Here is a 27,709-nt window from a genome sequence, read left to right on the forward strand (position 1 = left end):
CAGTGTTGGCATGTAGAAAGAGGAAGTGACGTGGGTGGCAGTTACCAGGCTCTGAGGATGCGTTTGGAGGATGAGCGGAAGTTCAGTTGGGACCCTGTCTGTTTCCATCTCAGGGCTGCATCTTGTAAAATTATGAGTCTTGAGTCTCATATGTTGCCAGGACAATCTGATGGGTCTTGTACTAGCCATCCTCCTGTCTCAGCCTCCTGAGGAACTGATAGTAAAACCAAGCCACCATGTCTGGTGAAGTTATTATTTGAGTGGACATGGAGTTTCAGTTTTGGAAGATGAAAAGGTTTCAGAAACGGAAGGTAGTGATGTTTCTACAATAATGGGAATGAGCTTAATGCCAGTGATCTTTACACTTCAAAATAGTTTAGCTGTGCGGTTACAAACCAGTTCAAATGGGCAACAGCAGACGGATCTATAGTGAGTTCCAGTCAGTTAGAGCTACATCAAAAGAACCCTGTCTCAGGAGATGGCTCAGAGGTCCTGAGTTCAATTCCCAGAAACTACATGGTAGCTCACAACTATCTGAAGACAGCTACTGTGTACTCACATACATAAAATAAATCTCTTAAAAAAAAAAAAAAAAAAAAAAGACCCTGTCTCAAAACACAACAAACAGATATAGTAAAAATGTAGCTGCAGAGATGCTCAGTGGGTAAAGGCACTTGCTACCTAGTCTGAAAACAGAGTTGGCTCCTTAAAAATTCAAGCAACAGGGAGAAAACTGGCTCCTGAGAGTTGTCCTCTGCTCTACATAGGGGTGCCAAAATGCACATGTCTCCCCCACCACACAAACACACAATAGATATGTTTTTTTCAGTCAAAATGGAAATGTTTGTATTAACTATATGCTGTCGCAACCTGAAAAAAAATGAGAAAGCTAAGCTCTCTGGAAATTCTTTCCAGATACTCCAAAGCAATGAGAGTTTGCTCCATCTCGTTATAGGCAGCAGCTTACGGTAAGTTTTGCATTAAAAAGATTATAAAATGGGGGCTGGAGCAATGGCTCAGAGAATGAGAGCAATGGGAACCAGGGGACCCGGGTTCAATTCCCAGCTCACAATTGTCTGTAACTCTAGTTCCAGGGGATCCAACACACCCTCACACATATGCAGGCAAAACGATGCAAATAAAAGGAACCATCAAAACAAATTCTAAAAAGCTAAAATAAAAGGTATTAAACATGTTACATTCAAATTTAAAATCAGTACAAATGGCATCCAAATGTTTTGACTTGAAAATATTTCTAAAGTCAAAGTTACTTCAAATTCACTAACTGGCTCTATTTTCTCTAATGAAAACGCTGGTCTCTTCTGACAAGCTTGAGGCCGGGGGGGGGGGGGACTTAGGGGGGGGTGCAAGAGCCCAGCCTCAAGATGAGTGAGGAAGGGTCCAAGGTCCAAACGTTGCTGGAAAGCCTTGTCCACAGGGAACCCCGGTTTAACCAGCAGGCTAGAAGTCAGGCGACCCCTGAGGGAGAGAGCATAGATCAAGAAGACAGCAGTCTCAGAGGAGGGAGCAGGACTAGCTGGGCACGGATCTGGAGATGTAAAGCCCAAACATATCCAGAGAAGGCATTCATCAGTTTTACCTACGTATCTCTCGGTCCCTCACAGGGAACTCATGTCACAGAGGAGGAAAGCCAAAGTATAAGGGGTTGTGCTTTATTAGGGATGGAGAAACAAAAGTAGACCTAGCACTTGGGCGCCTTAGTTTTGCTGTCTGGGCCCACTGCTGAACAGAGGAGAGCAGAGATACTCGGTTGAGAAGCTAGATGCACGGTCTGGAGGAAGACCGGAGGGCGGTGGCCTGCTGTGCTCAGCGGAAGGGCTATAGAACACACACAGCTCTGGAGTGAGCAGGGCTTGCTCAGCTGGAAGGGCCTGTCCTGACAGCTCTGTGTGGAGAGGGTGGATCATTGCCAATGGAGGAAGGACTTGGCTGGTCTGGGCAACCTGAGGTTCCAGATCTCTTTGGGCATGACCTGGTTCTGTGACCTTGGCACCTTTCTGAACCTCTCTCCATCTGCTGAGTAGTTGAAATCTGCCTTTGCCACTTACTGGGTTTGTGAGCCTCGCATTTGGCAAAGCACCACACCTGTTTTTCAGGCACGCCTGCTTGTGCAATGCTGATGTCTAGCAGCGAAAGCGGAAACACCTACAGGGCGAGCCCTTGACCGGCTCTGGGAGCCACCCACTTGCAAGAGGTGCCCAGGACCGCCGTGCGGGGTTCCCTCCGGGGCCGCCCCATCCACTGTCCTTGGGAGCTAGAGGAGTCCAGGGCAGCCAGGGGCAGCCATGACGGAGCCTGAGGCCGGAGCTGAGGACCTAGATACCCTTCTTGACGAACTGGACTATCTGCCTGGGCACTTCCACTTGGAGATGCAGCTCAATTTTGAGCCGCGCTCAACCGCCCAGATGCGCGCCCGGGACTTGAAGCTCCAGCGAGAAGGTCTGCGGCAGGAGCTGGAGCTGGTGGCCACCCCGCAGCTGCCTGCTGTGCGTCACCTTCTGGGAACCTTTTCCTTCTACCTGGAGGAGCTGGGTGATGCCCGCGAGCATTTCCTGGAAGTGGCCCGCAAAGACCCTGGCAACCTCAACGCCTGGGCTAATCTGGCACACGTCTACGGGCAGCTGGGCCAGGAGGAAGAGGAGGAGGCGTCCGCCGGGCGACTGGCCAGCCTTATGGGCTTGGCAGGAGACCCCGAGGATGCCGGAGACCCCCGGCTCCGCGCCGCCCGCTGCCTGGCAGAGCAGGGATATGCACATGGCTTCGACGTGGGCTGTGCCAGTCCAGAGGAGCGCGCGCAGGTGCTGGAGGCGGGCATCGCGCTCTACGACAAAGCGCTGGGCTATGGTCAGCAGGTGGGTACTGGAAGGACTGTAGTCATTTATTTCCTTTGCTGGGATGCCCACCACCATTTCCGGCCCAGGTCACGGGGTAGCTTTGAGTTCCTGGGTGCTGCCTTCCTAGCTTTCTGTTTCAGCATCAAGACCAGTCCTCCAATCAGGCTAAGGTATCCCTTCTCCCTCCTTTGCTAGCAAGTGAGAGGTACAACCAGACACCAGAAACTTGGCGGTTTTTTTTTTCCTCCTCTCTCCCTCATCTACCTATCCGTTCAGACCGCAAATTTTGCCACTGCCTCAGCTTTTAAGAGCTTCCCTCTCCTCCCCAGCCTTTTCCCTGGCAGCCCAGCCTCCAAAACGTCCTGCTTGGACTTTGTGGTCACCCTCCGGCTCTGCTGTCCCACCCCTAGTTTCACCCTGCTGCTGATATAGTTGCTGCATTTCACTGGCTACATCCTCAACTCAGCCCCCCTATCCCCAGCCGGCTGGCAGAATGACTCTTAGGCATGAGTGGCATCCGAGGTCCTCAGTCCTCCACCCGGGCTTTCACTACACCCAACATCCACTCGGTCCACGGTGGCCTGGCTCCATATAGCTCTCTTCCTCCCCGTGTCTTATCTACCTCTTCCTGTGCTACCTCCTGCTCCTGTGGCCCGCACAGCCCCCCCCCCCCCGCCCCGTAGCTCTCAGATTTGGCTCCAGGCTGGTCACAGCACCCCCTTGGTTTCCCCAGATGTTCCAGTTGTCCCTCAAGCCTGTCCCTCCAGCTCTGTCTTGACCGTTTTCATCGGGGACATAATGGTCATCTGATTTCTCACCGTAAACCAGCGTCACTGGTACATAGTGATGCTCAAAGGTCCGGGCACTAAATAGACCCTAGCATACCTGTCCTTCATCCTGCAGATCAAGGGTCCCACGCTCAAGCTGCCTATACAATAAGCACTTGTGACTGAGCAGCCCCCTGGGATCTAGGTGTGACTCTACCAGTACTTGGGGCTATGGTGTCCTCTGAAGGTTTGCCTGACTGGGGACCATTGACAGCCACACCAGTTCATAATCAACAGCTCCTAGCTGGTTGTCGATGCTTTGGCTGTTTTCTGTTTTTTAGAAACATGTCACATGTCCTCAGGACAACAGTGCAGGGTACAGTCAAGAGGGTGACTTAGGCTGGGCGTTCAGGATACGCTCGCTGAGCTATCTAGCTCCACTCAGCCGATACAGGACTCTCCAAGTGCCCTTTACCTTTCAGTGAAATGCGACAGTGATGTTAGGTGTGCCACAGGCTTTCTCATTAGTGTAATGGTGGTCCCATCTGGTTGATGACATAATTGAGAGTTAATGCTTCTAAAGTTCCCAGAAAGGGCCTGCACAGAGACAGCCACAGGTGAACCTCCATGTTCTCACCTACAAAGCGTCTTCCACCCACAAGCTGTGAGCCTGGCTGTGAGCTGGGGTTTTGAAGCCTGACCTTGAAGCCAAATGCTAGGCTACTGGACATGGGTAGCAGCCAGCACTGTGTTGAGTGTGGTTGTGGTCAGAGGTCACAGCAATGGTGTGGTGCTTAAAAAGCTCTGGGTAGGGGGAGCTTGGGGCTCAGAGACTCCGTGTCAGGGCCACCCACAGGGGACATCTCTCTCCACGGGGCTTTTTCCCATCGGTGGAATGACACAGGGAGGGAGTCTTATCAAGGTCTTTTTCTGACCTCAGGAGTTGGGGGAAGAAGGCTTCCTGGAAGAGGTGGTCAGGGAGGCAAAGGTTTGGGAGTAGCAGGCAGAGGCCAGCTCTTCTCTGTCTGTAGTCACCACAAGCCACAGTGGGCACTGCCCAGCCAGTGGTCAGCCAGAGGATGGGATGCCAAGAGGCTGTTGCTTGGGAGCAGTTGTGGCCAGGAGAGGTAGGGCTTGCCCCCTGCTCCACCTGCCAAAGAATAGATGAGCCCGTGTTCATGATGTACCTGGGATGACATAGGTGCTCAATAAATAGGACAACAGTGACGCGTTCAGCAATCAGAGCCAGGCAGGGCCTTGGGCTTAACTCTGTTACTGTTTGTGCTGTGCGGCTTTAACAAGCTGCTTGTCTCCGGCCTCCTCCGTGCAGACTTCACAGATGCCAGTACTGAGCTCCGGACCTCCGCCTGAGATGTTCTATGGTTATCCTGTCAAATGATAGAGACACCCTGGGGGTGCCTGACGGGTGGTTCCTGGATTTCTCTACGTTTACCCAGTTCCTGTTGCACACCAGGAATTAGAGATGTCTCCACAGCTGTCTAGGGTCACAGTCCCATGGCACAGGACAGTCTCTAAATTGGAGCACAGGAAAGCACACTTTCTAAAACGGAACCAGCTCCCCAGGGCCCGACAAGGAAAGTGGACTTTAGTGGCACATGGAGACCCAGTGACCTGGAAAATCCAGGTCCTGTGGAATAGAGAAGCAGCGAGCTGGTTCTAGAGAAGTAACCGGTGGAAGCTTCTGGAAGGTGCAGACAGGATCTGCTGACAGGAGTAAGCTGAAGGCACTGGCGGCATGATGTCCGCAAAGGCCCAACTGCAGGAGACAGTTGGCCTGGGGCAGGGAAAGGGGGCCAGAAAGAGGCAGCTTGAAACTGTAGCAATCACATAAAGATTCAGGACCTATGACATGGCTCTGAAACTGGCTCCCAGCATCCGCATTCGCCATGTTTTTTCCTGACGTCAGCCCCCTTTCGTGGCGATTCTAACATAATTCTTCAGATGTCCCATGTAGCTTTATGTCTTTCAGAGTACAAGTGCCCTCTGCCTAGACAGCAAATACGTCCATCGGAGCCTAGCGGGGATGTCACCTGCTCCTGGGAACCTCCTTACATAGCTGCCCATTTTTGGGCACCTTCTGACTGCATCTTAGAACAGAACAGTGTGGTTCACTTGAGGGACTTGCGGTTTGCCTTAGGGTGCTGAGCTAGCGAGGGGGAGTTGGATCCCATTCTAAGTTGTCTGAAGGCCTTTGCTTTTCTCTGGGATAGAAAAGGAGAGCAGAGGGAGAGCCTCATGGGCACTCTCAAAAATCTGAGGTGGGGAGTACTGAGAGAGCTTAGGTAAGCCAGTACCATTTGTTGGGGAGATCACTGGAGGTAGGAGGTGGAGGCACTCCGGGTGGTAAGTAGGGGGAAGGACTCCCCAGCTACACCAGTCACCACTACTTGCAGGAGCAGTGGAGGTAGGCTGTGGCTACCAAAGCTTGTACAATGCAGCAGAGGCTGCAGCAGACAGGCAGGGTGAATGGGCAGCTCCTTGAGACCAGAGGACAAATGGCTGCTGGAAAGCAGGCTGCTCATCTTCTGATCCTGACTTCAAAACCTTGTAAACCCTGTGTGAGAAGGGGCGGGTCTTTGGGATGTCTGTGCTCACTATCTTCGTTCCCCCCCCCCCCCCCCGTCGGGAGGGTTGGAGCTGTGGTACTGGGGATGGGATCTAGGCCTTGCTACACTAGACAAAGCATTCTACTGCTGAGATGTCCTAAGGCCGGCTCCTCTTCCTTCACAAAACTATGAAGAGATGGGTTGCTAGTATCATTCCTTCCTTCCTCTGAAGATCACACACACACACACACACACACACACACACACACACACACACACACATAGACACAGACACAGTGGGGGAGAAGGAGACAGAGAGAAAAAGATAGGAAAAGAGACAGAGGTTGATTTTCAGTGGTTCCTGGTCACAAATCTTAAACGATCCATGAACGTTAAGAGCACAGAATTTGCTAGGCAATGGTGCACACACCTACACACCTTTCATCCTAGCACTCAGAAGGCAGAGGCATGCAGATCTCTGATTTTGAGGTCAGCCTGGCCTATGGAGTGAGTTCTAGGACAGCCAGGACTCCATAAAGAGGACTCCCAAAGGTGGTGGCAGTTCTGCTTGGTGGGTGGTCCTGTACGACGTGTGAACACACATGAACACTCATTTATACACATACATGCCCACACAGGTGAGTGCTCACACATGTACACTTTCACACTCACACACAAGCTCCTCCCAACCCCTCACAGCAGGCCTGGGTAAACCGTAAGACCCACTGGAGCCCGAGGGCTGTGTGAGCCTAGTTCCCTTTCATAAATGTTTGTGTCTACCTCAGGCCTCACAGACCCTGCCAGTCAGACATGGTGTTTCCCTCACACACAGGACACATCAGGCTCTAGGGGAACGCAAGCTTCCAGTGCATCTGGATTTTTATCGGTGATGCTGGAGGCCAGAGGAGTGATACCTCAGGCCTGCTTCACAAACAGAGTGCGCATTTCAGCTTTCATGCCCGGCATGGTTGGAGGGGACCCTCGGTCAACAACCCCAGAATCTCTGTGTGCATTTGGGCACACACGTACCTTTACAGGGTCCCTGCGTGCACGCGTGTGCAGTTAGGCACACACACAGCTCCACAGGATCCCTGGTGCACACATTTCCACAGGACCCACAGTTCTGAGTGCTCCGACTCAGTTCAGAAGCAGAGGAGGAGGGAGCCAGGGGAGAGGATGGTGAGCTAGGCACTGAGCACGCCTGTGCTTTTCCGAATCACCATGCTTGGTCTCATAGGAATTGCCAGCAATGCCCGGTTTTCACACCATTCCACACGTGAGGGCACAGAGGCTCAGGGAGGTGCAGCTTGACCAAGGGCACACAGCCGTGAGTGACAGGGAAGAAACAAAGTCAGGTGTGTGGGCTCAGTGACAGCGAAAGTCACTCACCTTTGCTGCTCATTGCTCCTGGAGCTGCTGCCTCCGTCTCTTCCCACCCACCTGGATCTCCATAGGCTCAAAGACACAGGACCCTAGAGGGTGTTTATAGCATCATCTGACTCAATTATGTCTGACAGAAGAAATAATATCCACTGGGTGCTGTACAGTGGAGCCACTGGGGAGCTGAGGAGAGTCAGGCTTACTGTTCTTTAAGAAGGCACAGGACTCGAACCCACAGCCACTACAGACCCTGGAGTCAGCCTTAGATACACAACAATGAGATAGAAATGTGGCTCCTCACAGTTCAGTCAGTGTGGGGACCATGTGAAGCAAAGTTGACCCACAGGGCCTGAAGATTTGACAGACTACAGGACAGCAGGGAGCTTAAAGTCCTTGAGGTACAATTCTCTAGGGGACCCAGGATGATGGCAGTACTTCCAAGGCATCACACCCAATTCCTAAACTTCCCCCACCAACCCATTTGCTACCCCTGCCACAAGTTTCAGGGATGCTCAGAGATACAGAGGCTGGCTTCCTTCTGGGATCCCTGGTTGTGAGCAGGGGACCTCACAATTCTGTTACTCCACACAGCTGTTGAGGCAGGGAAATGAGAACACTGGTACCCCAGCAGGGCTGGAAGAACCCCTTTCCGTCCTGTTCCGTGTGCTCTGGCCCTGTCTGTCACCATGAAAAACATTCCAGTTGGGCCGGAAGGACATATTCCTAGGCAGGTTCGACACCTTGCAACTATTTCTGGCAGCTGAAAAACCAGTTTTTGGGAAGAGGTCGATCAGAACCTGCATCCTGGCTCTTCTGCCTTGGCCATGGCATTGAGCTGTGGCTCTTAGGCTGTGTTCTAATCGGTATGAGGAAGACACTAACTTCCGAGGCCGCTGTGAGAAGCAGGTACCACTGTACCCAGTGACCCGGAAGAAACCATGCACCTTTCGGTCAGTCCCCTCCCAGGAGATCATTAGTCAGCTCTCAGGGGCCTCTCTGGAATGTACAGAGAGCTGCCAGGACAAAGTTCACCCTGTCAGGCAAATACTATCTGAGAACCTGGCTAACTACAGCCTTTAGTTCTGTAGACTGTGGGGTTAGCGAGAAAAAGAAATCGAAATCCTTCTTTGTCTCTGGACCCCTGAGGCACCACCCACGGACATTCCTGAGTTAACACAAACCTGCCCTGTGACAGTGAATCCTATCCCACTACTGCCAGGTCACCTGCCTATGTCCCTTACCCATGAGTCACAGAAGCAGGATCCTTAGGCTTCCTGGAGGTCTGATCCTTTGGCCCATTAAAAAGGGACACAGCTGCCAGCTCACTTTCGCTCCCACCCACTGTCAATCCAGCCAATGACTTTCAACCTTAGCACAGGAGAGAGGACTGTGGGCATAAGGCCCCCTGAGCCACACCCTGAGCCACATTTCTAAGTCAGGCCTGGTGGCTCACATAGTAATCCGAGTACACCTGACTGAGGCAGGAGGATTGCCACAAGTTTGAAGCCACTCTAGATTACAGTATGAAACCCTGTCTCAAAACAAAACAAAACAAAACAAACAAACAAACAAAAACCCAAATGCTTTAGTCAGGGTTTCTATTGCTGCCATGAAACACCTTGACCAAAAAGCAAGTTGGGGAGGAAAGGGTTTATTCTGCTCACACTTTCACAGTACTGTTCATCATCAAAGGAAGTCAGGACTGCAGCTGAAACAGAGCAGGAACATGGTGACAGGAGCTGATGAAGAGGCCATAGATCAGGGTGCTACTTAGACGATCAATGTGACAAATAGCTAGCCTGGGCGTGGTGATGCACCCCAATAATCCTAGCACGAGGTAGAGGATTTCAAGCTTTAGGCTAGCCCAGAATGTGCAGTAAGACCCTTTCTCATTAAGCAGGATGGAGGGCGGGCCTGGGGGGGGGGTGGTAAAGAATGACAGAAGTAAGCCTCAGTCCAGGCTTTGAGGACACTATCTTGCCTCAGTTTTTCCATCTGATAGTAATGAGTCTCACTTCTCTTCCACACAGGACATTCTGAAACCCTAACTAAGCTGAATGTGTTTTGCAAATGGTAGCCGCTGTTTAAATCCTAACTCTTTGTGGTTCAATATCGTAGGGGGAAATGTGAACTTGAAGTCGGGGGTGGCTTGAAGGAGCAGGTGAAGCCTGTAGCTTCCATGGATTTCTGCCTGCTTCCCCCATCTCAGGAGGAACAAAATGACAGACTCAGAGGATCATGAGGCTGATGCTCAGGGAAGCCCTAGTCTGTCACTCTCGCCCGTTCCTCGTTAGTCCAGGGTAACTGGCAACTCAGGCTGGGTCTCATGCGATTCCTCCCTGAGAATCTGCCCTAGGAAGGGGGCCAGGCTGTAACCAAGGCTCTGATTCTGACTGACTGCTGTCAGAGCTCCAGGGAACTAATGATGATTGAGCCCAGGGTGTCCCTCGCAGATCCCATAGCAAGCGGTCCCAGAAACTCCTTCAGAGCCCTCTCAGCCTTTGCCTTCTCCCAGGCTGCCTAAACCCACAGCCTCCGGAAGCTGAGAACCCTGGAGCTATGCATCTTGTCTGCCTACTGAGGTTCTGCAGCAGGAGAGAGGCAAGCAGCCCCTCCTTTCAGCAGGAGCACACCGGCAGTCACAGGCCTGTTTAATTTAATGCACTGTGGCTTGCCAGGTTGCCCCTGGTAACAGCTTCAACTGCTACATCTAAAACAGCCAGGATTTTTAAAGGGACAGGCTATTTTCAGGCTATCATTGTACTGCGGAGGGAACTCAGCGGCACTATGAGGCTCCCACTCCAGGGCCACTAACCTCATTCGTAATTCAGAAGCCCTCTCCCAGCCTGAAGCCCACTCACAAGCAAAATTTGCTTAGGGATACATTTGAGAGTTGTCACGTGTGCCATTCAGATAGCTACATTTTTGAAAATCACTTTAGTCTCCAAAGTTGGAGGGTAGGGAGAAGAGCCTAGGAGCTGCTCCTGCAATTCAGGGATAATACCACCAGGTGGCGATATTTCTTCCATCCTGAAAACTGTAATGGGGTCGACAGTGAGCAGAGCGGTGGGGGAAGGGCTGACGTGGAAGTCTTGATATTAACTCATGTGGAGTCGCTCCACCTCCCCGGATATTGAATAAGGAGATAACGGTGTTGTGGGAAAGACTGGAGGATAGGACCATGGAGGAAGGAGTTTAATTCCCAGTTCTGCCATTCACAGACCATGTGGTTTGAGGGAATAATTTAATGTTTTTGGACCTGAATGCCAATGAAAGGCATGTCTACACAGCAAGAAGAGCCCTGTCAAAAGGCAGTGAATGGGATTACACATCTTAAGCTACCCTGGGCTACGCAAGACTAGGAAGATGCTACATACTGAGACTCTGTCTCAAAGCAAAACACAACAGACAACACAGCATTCGCTGGGGTCCTGTGGAAGTAAGAAAGATGCCTTGTAGCCCTAGATACAAGGGGGGGGGGTGCGGGGAGGGGAGATACAGGATATCATCAGGCCCCAGGCCCTGAAATTCTACAGCTCTTTGGAAAACAGATTACACTGGACAAAACCCCTCTAGGTCAGCCCACACCAGGAGAGATGGAATGAGTGTTTACCCTAGGAGGGACCCGCCCATGCAGTCCCCAGGGGCATGTAGCACTAGCCTCCTTTGCAGTCAAGGATATAGCCCCTAAGTATTCATCTCGAGAGTCACCCAGTTGGACCACTCAGGTGTGACAGCCTCTGATCTGCTCATTCCAAGCCAGAATCCACACAGTCAGCTCTTGTGTTGGGGTCAGGGAAGGAAGTGTGGGGCTTCCTTCCTCCATGTGGGAAGTTGGCACCACCCAGCTCTAACCCCTGGGATGGCTCCCCACTGCCCCACAGATGGCCTTCAAATTCTAATCCTGGTATTTTGGACCTTCCTGACATTCCCCGCTGATTTCCCAACTCCCTGGACTAGGGGTTCCAGCCCTGGTCACACGTATTTGCCACACACCACTCCCCTACATCTCTGAACTTCTGCCCAAAGTGACCAGTCCTCCTGAAATAGTTTTTCTCACTATATCCCTCTGGGTGACTCCCTCTCGTCTTGAGGACCCTGCTGTAGCATCTCTTCTTTAGAACACCTTGGTGAAACTTCTGGGTTAGAGAGGACATCTCCTACAGTCTCCCATGGCTCCTGATCCTTTCTGTTTGAATTGTGCAAGATGGGACCCACCTTCCCTCTCCTGTTTTCACTGCCCAGCCTTGGACCATGCGAAAAAACAGAGGGGAACACAGCTAGGAAACACATCAGGCCTCTCTAGGACTATTTCAGTACGTTGTCATACCACTCTGGAGCTCAGATGCATGATATCTCCTTCACACACACACATACACACACACACACACACACACACACACACACAGTTTTTTGCTCTCCAGGTTACTCATTCCTGTACATCTAATGCATCTGCTCAAGCCAGCCTCCTTCCCACCAGATATCCTTTCTGGTCCTGGTCCCACCCTCTGAAGTGTCACAACCGTCTTAAGGCCCAGCTTGAAAATATATCCTCTAGCCAGGCAATAATGCCACACACCTTTAATCCCAGCACTTGGGAGGCAGAGGCAGGTGGATCTCTGAGTTCAAGGCCAGCCTGGTCTACAGAGGAAATTCCAGGACAGCCAGGTTTACACAGAGAAACCCTATCTCAAAGAAAAAAGAAAGAAAGAAAGGAAGGAAGGAAGGAAGAAAGGAAGAGAGAGAGAATGGAAAGAAAGAAGGAAGGAAGGAAGGAAGGAAGGAAGGAAAGAAAAGAGAGAAAGAAGAAAGGAAGAAAGTAAAGAACGAAACCAGAGCTGGAGAGATGGTTCAACAGATAAGAGCACTGACTGCTCTTCCAGAGGTCCTGAGTTCAAATCCCACAACCACATGGTAGCTCACAACCATCTGTAATGAGATCTGATGCCCTCTTCTGGTGTGTCTGAAGACAGCTACAGTGTGCTCGTATACATAAAATAAATAAATCTTTAAGAAAGAAAGAAAGAAACCCCAGCTGGGAGTGATATCCTTCTCCATAGATGGTCTGTATCATACTGTGTCACTCCCAGGGCCTTATCAGACTCGGCTGCTCCTCCAGGGTCAACAGTCTAACATGGTGGCCGGTGCATGGGCTATGGAGCTAAACAAGCATCCGACCCCCAGCTCTGCCACCTCTGTCTGTGCTCTCCTGGGCAAGTCATGTCACCTTTCTGCACCTCACTGTATTCACCTGTAAAGTGGGGCTAACCGCTGGGCCCTGGGTTTGCCGTGAGATCCAGGCAATTGCATGAGAACCCTGACACACACACCAAGCCTATCCACGCCCAGGTCTGTCTCCACAGCGAGCTTGTGAACGCGGTATTGTCAGGGTTCAGCTGTCATTTGAGGCCACATTCCCTACAGCACCGCAGAGGTACTCAGAAATGCTGGCTGACTTGAATGTTGCTGGAGTCGAAGTGGGGGGGTGAGGGGGAGTGAGTTGGGAAGGCAGAAGAGGGGATGGGGAGAGGAACGTGGAGGGAGGGTCAAGAGCCAGAGGCAGAGTTGCCGATATGCACCGGGGATTTTATTGGTTTTCATTAAAATTCCTTCCCAAGGCAGGAGGAGCGATTCCCTTAAATAGCAGCATAAATATTTTATCTAGTGCCCAAGTCAGTCTAAATGCATAGTGAAGTTGGGAAGAATAATAATGAGAAAATATTCAGGGAGGCTGGGTGAGGCTGAGCTGAACAGACTCATTTACCATCCTCAGGAAGGCTTGAGACCGTGCTGGGGGGGGGGGGAGGGGAAGAGTAGCTGGAAGGAAGGAGGCCTCGTCAGAGCCCCAGGCTGGGGGAGCCGGGATGGTAGAGTTAGCTGGGAAGGGGAAGGGTGGTCTATACCGCTCTGTAATGGTGACTTCACTGGGGTCTCATGTGCCTAGTCTCCAACACCCTTTGATCAGAGAAGTAAAGCAATTTGCCCAGGGCTGCCCAGCAAGGCACTGTCATCAGGGCTGATGAAGGTCAAAGACCTCCCCACTGTACCTGTTGCTTCTTCAAGTTTAAGCTCACAAGACCTGGGGATTTGTAAACAATAACCTGGGTATCTCAATAACCGTCATACAGCATGCCCATCCTTTGCTTCCTAGATCCCAACAGAAGAGAAAAGGAGCTGGTACTTCACCATGGCAACGCTCTTCATCAGGTCAGGCTTGCGACTGAATGGAGATGGGTTGGGGATGGTGGAAGGGGTGTGGCCTGGAAGCCAGGCAGAAGATGGAGCAGAGGTGGGCGGGCCTTCCCATGGCAAGGAACCTGTGGGTACCATGGCAACACTCTGGGGATGGCTGGCGGGGGCAGATGAGGGCCACAACCCTGTCCTGCCCATAGGCTGGATGGCATCTTTCTGGAGATGGGCAGTGAGGAGCAGAAGAGGTTGCCAGCCTTCAACCGTACTCTGGCCTTGCTCAGGGAAGTCCTCAAGTCCTCAGACTCCCAGTACCAAGGTGGGAACTCCAAGCAGTGAGTCCTGCTGTCTTGCACCTGGCAATACTTCTGTCTGCCTCTAGCCCTGTCTCTCATTTTGCCTCATTGTTTACCCAAGGAAGCCCAGGGTCCTTGCCCCAATAAATAAAGCAAGGGTAGGGTACAGCAGTGCCAGGCGACACTGGTCCCAGTGCTGAGCGGGCGTGTGGGGCAGCTTACAGAAAGCTTGGAATCTAATAGTAAAACAATTCGCTGACACAGAAACAGGCAAAGAGAGAGCAGATTGAAATATACTTCAACCAAGAGGCAGGGAAGCTCCCAGAGAGATTAGCCACTGAAGGAGAGAATCTTTTATAGCAGTTGAGGGGTCTGTTACTTGGTCTGTTTCATGAGCCATTTGTGTGGGTGACCTGTGTGGGTGGAGTGGCTGTGCCTTGTGTAATCTGGCTTAGGAGTAACCTTTACAGTGAGTCGTTTTTGAGAGTCTCCATTGATATAAGGAGCCCTGGGGTCTTTGGAGATTAGGCGTTACAGGTCACTTGAGGCCAGGCTGCAGAGGTTGTGTCTAGACTGTAAAGGGGTGGGAATTTTGCTATTATTTGGGGCTTTTTGCTTCTATAGTCAGGAAACTGGGGCAGGAAGGCCCAGAGTGCTAAGGTATCCTGTGCTGCATGGTAAGACTGCCACAAAACAAAAACAAAACCCACCGTGCAGGCAGTGACATGGACCCACGTCTCGGATTGTGTAGCTTGTGTCCTTACCACCTTCCACCCCATCTGTGATTAGGGAAGAAGGCAATGTTGGAGACACGTGTGTTATTTGTTCTAGGCCAAACAGCAGTCACAGGAACACACACACAGAGACACACACAAACAGACACAGACACAAACACAGGCACACATACACAGATATACACACAGACCACACATACACACAGACATACACACAGAAACATACAAACACACACAGAGACATACACAAACACAGACATACACAAACACACACACACAGACACAGACACACACACAAACACAGACACACAAAACACACACACACACTGGAGGCCAGGAGAACTAAAACCCTGAAATGACATCTCCTATGTGAATGGGACATCTGGGACACAAGGAGTATACACTAGAATGAATCATGTCACACCCTTGGTGTCCTATATCCTCCCTCCACCTTATTTCTCCTCTGTCCCTGGCTCTTGCTATTGTCCCTTTGTCTTCATGGGGGCTAATGCCTGCTGAGGGGGTGCAGAGCTGACCCCCATCCATGCTGGGGCTCTCTCTGCCCCCAACTGCTCCCTAGAAACCCTCTCTTGCCCTCACCCAGCTCTGGCCTGGTGCTATGTCGGCATACTGCTGGAGAGGAAAGACACCTTCTCTACCACCCCCATGGGTGTCCATGAATGTGGATACTCGGGCACGGAGCCCCTGGACTGCTTTGGCAAGGTATGTATGTGGCCTGGGTGCACTTAGCAAACTGTGTCTCCCACATTTCCCCAGGGCCCTCTGCTTCTCTGGACCGACCCCACTGTGTGACCCACCCAGGAAGGACCCTACTCTGGCCTTCCATCCCCACTTCTCCCTACCCAAAGCAAAGTGTTCCCCAATGCCTACTCTGTTCTGCCTAAGATCAACACCCTCCCCAAAAAAAACTGGCCAAAGCCCATCCCTCCAGCCTGGAAATAGGCCCTAGACCAGTTACTCTGGGGGCTTGTATCCACACCTTTCCCTCAGCCGTGTTTCCTCTCTCTCACCCACTGCAGCTTAGTAGAGATGCTAGGTTTCCTGGGGTTTCCTCACTGACTCTGCTCTCAGACCAACCTGAGACAAGTCACTTAGAACAGGCCAATGCCAACACTGCCAGGGAGGGCCTGGCACAACTAGAAATCTCATAAGTACGAGGAGAAAGAAAGAGGCTAACTCTGATCCTACCCCTTACCAGCCCCATGACAAGGAGAAAAGGCTTGAGACTGTGCCAGTGAGTTAGACTCCAAGGGCTTGGGGGCTGGTAGCCTTGCCCGAAAGTGTAGGGTCCTATGTGATTGCTGGATGACTAAGCCAGGTGGCACAGCTTTGTGCCTTAGCTCTCCTTCCCTCCCTTCTTAGGCCATTGAGATCGCCAAGAACCAACCCCCCATCCTGAATCGCCTGGCCAAAATCTTCCACTTCCTGGGAAAACAGGATATGGCCATAGGGACCTGCAACATGGCCCTTGCTGTTCTTACAGACCCACAGCTCAACTGGCAGGCATACTGCACCAGAGCCAAGGTAAGTCAGCCCACAACCCCACTGCATCCTGCCCAAAGACAAGGGTGCCAGAGCCTTGGAATCTTCACTTTGGAGGGTCTGGGGACCATCTTGGCACCCGATAATGCTTTGAGCTAAAGGACTTGGTTTGGTGCTGCATATAAACATGGAAGCCAGAACATCCGAAGAGTTCACTCGTGCCTTGATTGCTATGATTAGGCTCATTTTAGTGGCTTCGCTGTCTTTTGGGAGAATGGGCTGCACTGTGTCCTCAATGCTGGCAGCCACACCCCAGGTGAGAGTTGCCTCCCTCGGGCCTCCTTGCTGGACCCAGCCCCACCTCTGGCACCCCCACAGAACCCAGCTGCTTGAGGCCACATCTGCAGCTCTGAAATCAATTTTCTCCAAGTCAGTAAGGATCCCCCCCCCAGACCCCCACCTCTCATCTTCTTCACCTTTCACCTGACCTGGTAGCCAATGTCCTGCTGGTCTGGTCTCCATGACTGTGGGACAAACAGCAAACTTCTTCCCTGCAGGTGATATAGTTCTTACTGATAATAGGGATGCTCACCTTGAAATCAGAAGGTAGTTCTATAGAAACCTTTCATGCTGTGTTTAATCCTCCCAAGAATCCCCCTGGGAGGTAAGACATATTAAATGGGGCGTGGGACAGGAAGGCAGCCCAGCTTCCTTAGAGTCCTGCATTCACTTTGTGAGCATGACAGTCATATCTCCTCCCTTTGCTCCCTGTGGCTCCCAAGGCCACACTTGGCACACAGATGAAGAGGGGACACAAAAGAAGGGATGGGCAGGTCAAGGTCTGTGAGCCAGGAGCCCAGATCTAGCTGGAACAGCTCTGCCTAACACTCTTGCTTTCTTCCGGGCTCACGGACCTGGGTCTCCACCTAGAATGCTCTCCCCATAGATATCCAGTTTGCTTCCTCACCCCTGCAGGCCTGACAAAACCTCGGCTTCCTTCTAGCGACATCTTATTGAAACTGTCAAAGAACTTGCCAGGATATTTCCTTCCGTCCTGTTTTATTTCTCCTTCCTAACACATAACACCCTGTTCACTGTTTATTCTGTTTCTTATTCTCCCTACTAACAACAAGCTGAGGAGCAGAGACGGTGTCTCCTCAGTGCCTGGCATAGTGGGTTTTGTTTTTGCTAAGTTTTCAGCTTAGAAAATGGTGTTTAGAAGATATGAAACTTCCTCCAGCTGATTGTGGGGGCACTGAATGAATGCATGAATGAATGTTCTTCATTCATCCAGCTCCTCACTACATAAACAGGTCCAGAATGGGGAGTGGTTACCCCAGCTCACACAGAACCAAGACTCCTGGGTCTCAGCCTGGGATGGCAGGCTTTCTGCAGCCACTCGGGATGTCCCTGGTTGCTGCTGAGAAGCAGCCTGGCTTTTCCATTGGATAAAAATAGAAGGCAGATGTCATGTGTGGATGGAGTACATTCGCTAAGTCACCCTCTGCTGCAGGTTCGAATCAGAGCCTATGTCCATGACCTGGAGCGTGCCAAGGTGGGGCTCGGGGGTATGCCTGACAGGAACCACCTGGCCTCTGCCAAAGCTGACCTTGAGGAAGTGGTCAAGGTGTGCCCAGGCCTCAGGACCTACCTCGATATTGGTCAGGTAAGAAAGGCAAAGGCTGCCTGGGTATCAAGGACGGGGCAGAGTAAATGGGGTTCACCCTGTCCTCCTCCAGTGCCCTGTAGAATGGATTTAATAATGAGTGTATGGGTTCAGAAGCCTCCCTCCCCAATCCTCTCTACCCCTCTTAGCAGTCAGTCCATGCTATGCTGAGGGAAGGGCTATCAAAGGTGACCACATCTAATTGTACACGGAAGGGCTTGTTCAAGGTGGTAAGGCTAGGTGTGGAGGGACTGAGATTAGAACCCGGTACCGCCTCTCATTTTCAGACCCGTCTCCCCGCCCCCAGGTTTACTACTACATGGGCGTGGATGCCATGCGGGAGCTGCTGGCAGTGGATGAGGCTGCGCTCAACCAGGCTCTGGTCTTCCTGGCGAAGGCTGGTGAGTTGGAGCTAGGCGACACCCTTCCCGAGCTGCAGCTGCTGCGCGGCAAATGCCTCCGTGTCCAGGGTGAGGACGCCAATGCTGCGGCCTGCTTCAAGCGTGCAGTGGAGCTGGACGACGAGGGATCCAGCCATACCGAGGGCTTCGGCTGCCTGCTCGAGGCACTGCTGGCCCAGTGGAGCCAGGCGCAGCTGAGTGATGGCGAGGTGGGGTGCGAGGTGGACATCTGGCTGCGCCATGCCCAGAACAAATATCCCGCAGCACGCCTGCGCCAGGAGCTACAACGAGTGTGGCGTGGCCACACGGAAGAGGTCTTAGGCCTGGCCCGGGCCTTGGTAGGCCAGGGACGGCCAGCACTGGTGCGGCTGCTCTTTGAGACCATGGAGCACGAGGGTGAGGACGCTGGTGTGCTGTGCAAAAGTCGAGCATCCTCCTGACTCTGCTGCTGATACCCTGTGGAGGCACCATCCCGAAGAGGCTTCACCCTAAAGAGATCCAAAGCGGATGACTGGATCTAATCACAGTACCCAAAACAGGCCACCTGGCGGATGAGCAGGGCCAGAAGGTCTTCTGCACTGGGGCTACAGTTTAGCGGAGATCTTTGTTACATAGCAAGCCTGTGTCCCTGGGTTCGTTTCCCCACATGGTCCTTGGGGCTAGGGGAGTCAAAGCAAATAGCCCCCCCATCCCCCGAAATTGTGGATGGCTATTTTGAAACATTGTATCAATTTGAAATACTCATGGGACGGAAAATGAGCACTTGCGGGAAATTCTGCCGAGCAAAGGAGTCTGGGAGCAGGTATGAGCAGACCCTGGAAAACAGAGGGAGTTCTACAAACACAGAGAAAATAGGATGGCTCATGTCTCCTGACAGGAGAGATAGCTGTCTCAGAAGTGACTTTCTACCCCCGAAGCCTGAGTGACTACCACGGGATTCCCAAGGACCACACTGAAAGTTTAGCTAAGTGGATTTCAAGTCCTGCCGCCAGAAAAGCCTGGTTAAAGCAGGCCAAGGTGGCACTGTGCCTGGGTGCAGGCAGGGGCCTGAGGTAAACCCAGGTGCTCAGAGCCAGTTCCTACCTCTCTGTCAGCTTCCAGCAGATCCCTGCTTTGGTCAGACTTTGAAAGGCTTCCCAAAGTCCTTGAAATAAAACTCATCAGAAACGCTTTTACTTGGTTTCTTTGCTCTTGGGGAGGGGGGGGGGGACTTACAGATGTACCTATTGGAGCATCCTTCCACCTTCTAGGAATGGAAGGAAATCTAGGAATCTTACACTCATACAATTGTATAATCGCCATTGCAAATGTAGAAATTTGCTCCCCCACCCCAAGCCTCTAAATCAATGGTTCTCAATCTTCCTAATGCTGTGACCCCCCCAACCATAAAATTATTTCATGACCACTTCATAACTGTAATTTTGCTGCTGTTATGAATCGTTATGTAAATATCTGATATCTAAAATGAGATCTCTGTGGGGATCATGACCTGTACATTGAGAGAACCACTTCTCTAAATTATAGAACAGCCGAGGCCACACAAGAACTGATTTAACCCAAAATTTTACAGTAAGTTCTTGTCAGACTCCAGGAATGCCAGTCACACACAATCACGATGCTACTCGCCACCTCATGGCTCCTGATGGCTCACATTTTGGAGGGTGACAGTCTCTGCTGTTCTTTTCTCATTGCTGTAGAAGCCAGGATGTGACGCATCAACAGACAGCACAAATGACCAGAACCTCTTCTCTTCCACTTGCCCATCCTTTCCTTCTCTACCCAAGACCGTGACTACAGGCTGCCCTAGAACGGGAGCCCCTGTCCCTCTGCTTCACTAAGTAGACAAATGGAATTTGATGGGACTTGGAAATTAGTGACATTTGTTTTCTGCCTTTCTTGTCATATTTAGGTTTTTTTTTATTTATTTGTTTGTCTTTGTTTTATCATTTTATGATACCTCATTGTCTTAGGGTTTACTGCTGTGAACAGATACCATGACCAAGGCTACTCTCCTAAGGACAACATTTAATTGGGGCTGGCTCACAGGTTCAGAGACTTGGTCCATTATCATCAAGGTGGGAGCATGGCAGCATCTAGAGAGACATGGGGCTACAAGAGCTTAGAGTTCCGCCTCTTTTTCTAAAGGCAGCTTGGAGAAGACTGTCTCCCATAAGGTTAGGAGGAGGGTCTCATTGCCCACCCCTGCAGTGACATTCATCCTCACTCATCCACAAACAAGGCCACACCTACTCAAACAAGGCCACACCTTCTAATAGTGCCACTCCCTGGGCCAAGCATATACAAACCACAATATTCACTGTGTCACAGCTTTTTCAAGGACTTTTCTGGCAACTTCATCCACACACTGTATAAGTGGTCAGCACACGCCTACTCTCTGCACATTAACACAAAGTCCATGAAGTAAAGGAGCTATTTCCTGGGCTGCCCACAATGTGCTATACATAGGTAGCATTACATCCTTAATTCATGACAACATACAGACGTGAACTAGGTCCCAGACAAATGAAGAGCTAGATAAGCCCCATTCCTGGGCCAGTCACCACCCCACCCCCAGGCCCTCAGCCTTAGGCTCACAGATATGTCATCTTTGGTCAGAGTTAGGCTTTCCTGGTGCACTTTGAGCCTGACTGTCCCAACTCTGCTCCCAAACTGTCTAACCCCTCGCCTTTTCACATCTTATTTCATTTCTGGCTTACCCAGTGATTTCTATCCCGAGTGCTCAGCTCAGAGGCACCTCACCCAGGAAGTCCTTTGCTCTCTTCCATCTCTCATGAACCCCACCTTTTTCAATATGGAGACTTGATCCTAACTGTGCCCCACTGCAAGATATTCATGGAAGTTGTGGCTGGGACTATGGCCCAGGAACCCTTGAGGTCTAAAGTTCAGCCAGAATCACTGCTGTTGAACCTCCTGCTGCCCGGCATCATGCCAACTCCCCAATTCCATGAATAGAAAACTGAGGCCCAAAGACTTGTCCAAGGCCAAGCTCAAAACTGCCTCCCTGTTCAAGTCCTTTTGGAGATGTTGCCTTGTCAGGTTTACTCCAGTCAAAGCCAGAAGAACCCCCTGTTCCTCCATTTCTTCTCTCATCAAACACTTAGCAAGCACAGGCCAAATGCCAGACAAATTACCAAACTCCACAACAAGTTTGGGACCTGAGTTTGCCTTGCCTTCAGAGCGGTAACAATCTAGACCCGATACAGAAATGAGGAAAGATCTCACGGGTCACCTTCAGGATTTAAGGTCTACAAAGCTTCTGAAGACCTCAGGATGTCATTGAAAGGCTCCCCAGGTTGTCCTCAGGAGCCTGAGCAGGCCCTGGCAGGATCCTCTGCCCACTGGGTGGCTGGGAGGACAACTGACATGCAGATGAAACCACAAGAGCCTACAGGCCTTGCACCTGCCTCTCCTGGGTCTCACAGCCACTAAGCATCTGGGAGCTTCTGTGCAAGAGGCCTGAGCATCGGATGTCAAAGTTATAAAAGTGGGCAGGATTCTGTTTCAAAGATCTAAGAGTTGTAAAAAACCTTAGTTCCCATCCTCCCTCACCTCCCATCTAAAGCAAGACTCCCAAGCATGTGTATTCTCTGAAGGAGTCTGTAAAGAGTTGCATACAGCAGTCAGGCAGATTGCCACATCACAAAAGAATTAACTGATGGACAGGGTTTAGGGCTCATAATTAGGCTGAATCAGGGCTGCCTGAGATCAAGGCCAGCCTGGGCTACATAGTGAGATCCAGTTCTATAGACTGATAGCCCGCCTGGAAAACTAAAAACATGAAAGAAGAAGTAAATTTAAAAAAGAAAAGAAAGCAAGAAATCCACAAGAAAAAAAATTAAATTCATTTTTCCAACAGGTATAGCCTTTTATTGAGTTGAACTCTTTTCTGAAACTCCCCCCCCCCCCAATTTGAGTTCGTTTTCTGGGGCCACAGGAGCATAAAAAGCCAAGGAGCCTCCAGCAGACTCTTCCAGCCTCCAGCCCTAGCCAGTGTGCTCACAGTGAAGGTGGGAACAGCTAAAAGCTGTGCAGAGCCGGGCTTCTCTCCATCCCTAGGCAGCCCCCGAGGGAGCCCCCTGCAGGATGGTAGTGGCTGTTGCCGGGAGTGAAATCTCTCTTCAGGCTGTTAACTTTTTTCCTCTTGTTTAGAGAAGGGAGGGTAATGAAGTTTAGCACTTCGCAGCTCACCAGTAAAATGAGCAGATGGAAACAGATCCCCGGAAATGTGGATCCACGAGCTTCCGGCAACTACCCCCATTCCCCCCAGTTCACTGGCAGGCTTGCTGAGGAGAACAGAAAGTTAGCTCTTTTGGCTTTTGCCACACCCCGCTGCTCACATGGGGGAGGGAGTTCACAGTTCACACCTGTTCTAAATCTATTCTCAACCCCTGACAGCTACTCCCACCCCCATCCCCAGCTAGACACCCACCCCCGCCCCCTGCTCTCAGTCCTGTGCAGGTAGCCTGGAAAGCAAGTATTTGGTAGACGGGAGTCTTGGAGGAGGTGGGGCTGTGTTTAGAGAGTGCTGCTTGCCACATTCCTTGCAGAAAGCCTGATAGTTTGGGGAACATTTGTGGTCTACACAGGCCGCAAAGATTAAGCTGAATACCCTGACCCAAGGCCAGGCTCCTTTCATTTTAACACCGGGTCCTCAGTCTGTGGTGCTGTTTTGAAGGAACTTTTAGGTGAGACATGGATGGTGGAAGTAGGTCATGAGGGGTGAATCTGTGGGTTATCCTGGGTTCCCATTTGGCCTGTGCTGTCTGCTGCCCTTCTGCCAAGGGAAGCCCGAGCCAATGGCATTGCATGCTCACATAGACTGAGCTATCCAACTCTGCCTTCACCTCCCTGAAGGACTAAAATAATAAGTGAATGGGTTGGGCACCTCGGGGATAGATACTTGAGCTGGCTTGCAGGACATACTAGCATCTGTCAGAAATTTGGTCACAATGACAAGAAAAATATGCTTCCCCAGAATCAAGTTCCAGTACTTGGACACTGGACTTCCCAGCCCCTGGAATGTAAGGCACACATCTCTGCTCTTTAGAAATTGCCCAGTCTCTGGGGCTGCAGAGATGACTCGGCAGTTAAGACTAATTGATCTTCCAGAGGACTGAGTCTGGTTCCCAGCACCCACCTGCGGTGGCTCAGAATGACTGTAACTCCCACTCCAGGTGGTCTCTAGCCTCCAAGGAGACTCACAGATGCATACACACACGTAAATAAATAATCCCAGAAACAGAGAAATGGCTTCACAGGCAAAAGCACGTACTGCTCTTGCAGAGGGCCTGAGTTCGGTTCCCAGCTCCCACACTGAGCAACTTCCTGAAACTCCAGCTCCATGGGGGATTTGACACCTCTGCCTCTGTACCCATCTTCCCATAATGACATCCAGACACATAGGCACACAATCAAAAATAAAATAAACCTCAAAGATAAATCTTTAAAAGCACAATTAGAAATTACCCAGTCTCGAGCATTTTGTGATATTAGCACCTATGAACTTTGATAAGCAGAGAGCCCTGATATTTGGTCAGACACTATTCCGGATGTTTCTGTGAGACTACTTTTAGAGGAGAGTAGTGTTTATACCCGTTGGCTCTCAGTAGAGTGGACGGCTTTCCAATCTGTGTAGCATTGTTCAGTTGAAGTTGAACAAAGACTGACCTCCCTTTAGCAAGGCCTTTGGACTCCAACTGCAGCACCAGCTACTCTTGCTGGCCCAGTCCACAGGTCTTGAGCATACAGGCTCCTATAATCATCTGAGCCAACTGTGCTCAAGTCTCTCTCTCTCTCTCTCTCTCTCTCTCTCTCTCTCTCTCTCTCTCACACACACACACACACACACACACACACACACACACACACACACACAGTCTGTTTCCCTGGAGAACCCGTCTGCAGATGCCCCTGCAAATCCTCTCTTCTCAGAGGGACCCCCACCATTTCATTCCTCACACAGCACTTTCTTAGCACCTCTCTCTCTATCATAACCTATCCTGTTAAATTTCCCAAGTGCCAAGCAGGAAGGAAGGGGTACTGGAGTATTTATTGAAAACCAGCTATGCGTGTAACACACTTGCCTCCTGTTCACTCACTCTTTTATTCGCTGTTTAATTCACTCAGCAAAGTTTTATTGAGCATTTATAATGTGTCACACAATGATCTAGTCCAGTGGATGGGTAAGCTATAACCTAATTGGCTTGCCACCAGTTATTTTTTTTAAATAAAGTTTTATTAAAACACAGCCACGCCTATTTGCTTACATATTCCTATGACTACTTTTCTTAGATAGTGATCTAATAGTTATGAAAAATGCCATCTGGCCTGCAGAGCCTTAAGTGTACTTAGTGTACTGTTTAGCTATTGAAGGAGGATGTTTGGTGCCTCCTGGGACAGGCAGTACTGTACCTCGTGTTCTGTGGAGAGGAAGGTAGGGGAAGAACCACCAAACTGCAAAAGTCTCTACTGTGTTAAATGGTGACAAGTCCTAGAGAGAACTCTGAAGAGGAAGGCAAACGGCCGATGCCGTGGGTCGGTGTGGACTTCAGCAGGGAAGAGGATGCCCTGACTGAAAAGGGATGCTTAGGCAAAGGCCTGAGGAAGTGGAGGAGTGAATTTTGTGCGTGGGGAGTGGAGCTGTCAGCCAGGAAAACAACAGGTGGAGCCACACTGGCGTATTAGCTGTCAGTAAGATTCTGTTAAGCCCTGGGTACCAGTGTCCTTCAACCACTTTCCAGACATGATCACACTTAATTACATTACCTAGTTACACAGATGGACATACAAAAGAATGATCTGAATAGATTTCGGCCACTGTTCTCACAGCGCCTTCCGTTTAAAGTTTTGTCTGATGCTTGAACATCACATCTGAAGTCATTACAAGTGCCCTCCTTTTTAAATCCTGGGAAGCTCTGGGCTGCGGTGGCTGGCAGGGACTTTATCTCTCATGAACTTCCACCCATGTTTAGAGTCCCTCCTGGTGTGAGGTCATGGGCCATGGATGGAGGGATGTCTCTTGTGTCAGAGAAACTTGCCATCCTAGGGGTAGACAAGCTGTCCCTTCCTCTATTGGTTGATATGTTAAGCTACAAACCAGGCAAACCTGTGGCCCTCAAGAGGATCCAAGCGTGTCCAGGGAAAGCCACTGAGGCATGGTGGCGCCCAGGTATGTGGACCGAAGCAAGCTGCTCCTTTCTTTCACTTTACGTATTGATAACTAGCACAAACAAAAACAAACAAACAAAAAAGTGAACTTTTCTAACTTGTGGGGCTAAACTAGCAATGCGTGCTATAAATCAAAGCATCTAATAAGTTACTATTAATTGATTGAAATGTCTCCCAGGAAGCTCGCCAGCATGACAGATACACACTGGGTGTCTGCCGCCCTGCACTCCTCACAGGTCCCCATTCCAGGCTGCAGAAGCTCACATGCACTCACAGATCACCACAGCATGCTGTTCTGCTTCCCAAGGGGCTCATGAACTTTAATTAGTGACTGTTGTTAAGTGCCAGGAAGGTGTGGGATGGTACAAACACTACTACGGGTCATTAGGCCTCTCCAGACCCCTGGGCTCTTCAGCCTGGGAACTGCTAATTGAGAAGTAATGAATGCTTCAGGGTACAGAGAACACTACCTGGGTTTCCACATTGGAGAGGTCATAGCCGTGTGTGGGCAGAGGGAGAATAAAGGGCTACATAGGTCCCAAGAAATTGTTCATGAATTCTCTCCCAGTAGGAGGAATATTGGCCCCAGTAAAACCTGTGGAACCACAGTCCCCGAGGAAGAGCCCTCACATAGAGCTGGGCTGCAGAGACCCAGAGTGGCTCTTAGAAACAGAACAAGTCAGGACCAGTCAGCTCAGCCTGGACACTCTAAGCAGGCTGACAGACATTACTGCCATGTGCTCTCTCTCTCTCTCTCTCTCTCTCTCTCTCTCTCTCTCTCTCTCTCTCTCTCTCTCTCGTGTGCAAGCCATGTGTCTTCCTCCACCAAGGCTATGAGGATCCTGTCTATCCACTACCCTCCCTCGCCAGGTTGTCTAGTAGCTTTCTTGTAGGCCTGTCCCTTTAACTCATCCTGGGGGAGACTTTGAGGTAGCCATGCCTGGGCTCGCCCCACTTCAGCAACCTTGCTTGCTTCAGGGATGATCTACATAACAATTGCAGCTCTGGTCTGGTGTCCAGCACTTTCTCAGTGGAGTCTGCATGCCCAGAAGGAATGCAGAGATAGGTATAGATATATTTTTACATCCTGCTCACTGGCCCCCTTCTGGTCACCCTCCTACAATCCTTCTCAAGTTGCTTTTGGTCGAGGTCTTTATCACAGCCACCAAAAACCGACTAAGACACTTGCTCTGCTAAGTTTCAACGTATCAGCTTACAGGCCTCACTTCTAAAGTTAATGCTGGGAGTTGTTTTCCTCCTCTTCTTTCCCATAGCTGCAATAGTAGTTTGTACAATGCAATTATTCATAACCTATTTTGTGAGGGCTGGGGTAAAGAGGGGCCATGAAAACATGAAGGGGGTGTTTCAGAGCCTTCTGTGGAGATGGATGAAACACCTCTGTCAGCCTTGGGCCTTTACACACTACTTCACACATGCATATGTGTACTTACACACATACAGACGAGCAAGAACTCACACCACACGACACACTTATGTAAAACATGTACTTCTTGTGAATGGAGAAAAGACTCAGTTTCATTTAGGTGAGGGTGTGCGGGAGTGGTATCCTCAGTGGTCAGAAGGCTTTGTATTTCCCTGAGCTGGGGTTACAATGATTGTAAGCTGTCTGAAGTGAGTGCTCAGAACAGGAGACTGGTTCTCTGAAGCGCAGCCGTGACTCTTAACCAGCACAGTAGCTTCGTGTCGTCAAGACTCAGGGAGATTCTCCTTTGAGAGGCCTACATCCGTGTCTCCAGTTGCTGAGCTCCTCTCTCTTAAGTGTTTAAGCCTATATTAAAATGTCTTTATTAAACCCCATCTCTGCTTCATAAATTTAAAAACAGAAGAGACTTCCTTGGGTATTATAGACTTCCTTGGGTATTATAATACAGGTGACTTTCTGCAACTGTTTTGCAATCATTTAAATTGTAGCCTGTTTAGTTATAGAGTCGATTTCTTTTTTTAAAGAACTTATTATCTTGTTTTATGGATATGAGTACACCGTCTCTGTCTTAAGACACACCGAAGAGGGCATCGTGTTCCATTACAGACGCTTGTGAGGCACCATGTGGTTGCTGGGAATTGAACTCGGGACCTTTAAGAAGAGCAGTCAGTGCTCTTAACCGCAGAGCCATCTCCCCAATCTCCGAATAGAGATTTGAA

At 50.5% G+C, this 27,709-nt stretch overlaps 1 protein-coding gene across 1 annotated transcript; it reads left to right on the forward strand.

Annotated features, from left to right (window-relative positions):
- Positions 1-2,306: 2,306 nt before the first annotated feature.
- Positions 2,307-18,798, forward strand: TTC22 (tetratricopeptide repeat domain 22; the record flags this gene model as incomplete). The annotated part of the gene is made up of 7 exons (XM_080920968.1): positions 2,307-2,873; positions 13,721-13,776; positions 13,962-14,077; positions 15,393-15,511; positions 16,172-16,333; positions 17,805-17,957; positions 18,265-18,798. The coding sequence occupies 7 exons, from the start codon at positions 2,307-2,309 to the stop codon at positions 18,796-18,798; spliced, it is 1,707 nt and encodes a 568-aa protein (XP_080777094.1).
- Between the last annotated feature and the right edge of the window lie 8,911 nt (positions 18,799-27,709).

This window comes from Micromys minutus, assembly GCF_963924665.1.
Source record: "Micromys minutus genome assembly, chromosome: 9".
Taxonomy (NCBI): domain Eukaryota; kingdom Metazoa; phylum Chordata; class Mammalia; order Rodentia; family Muridae; genus Micromys; species Micromys minutus.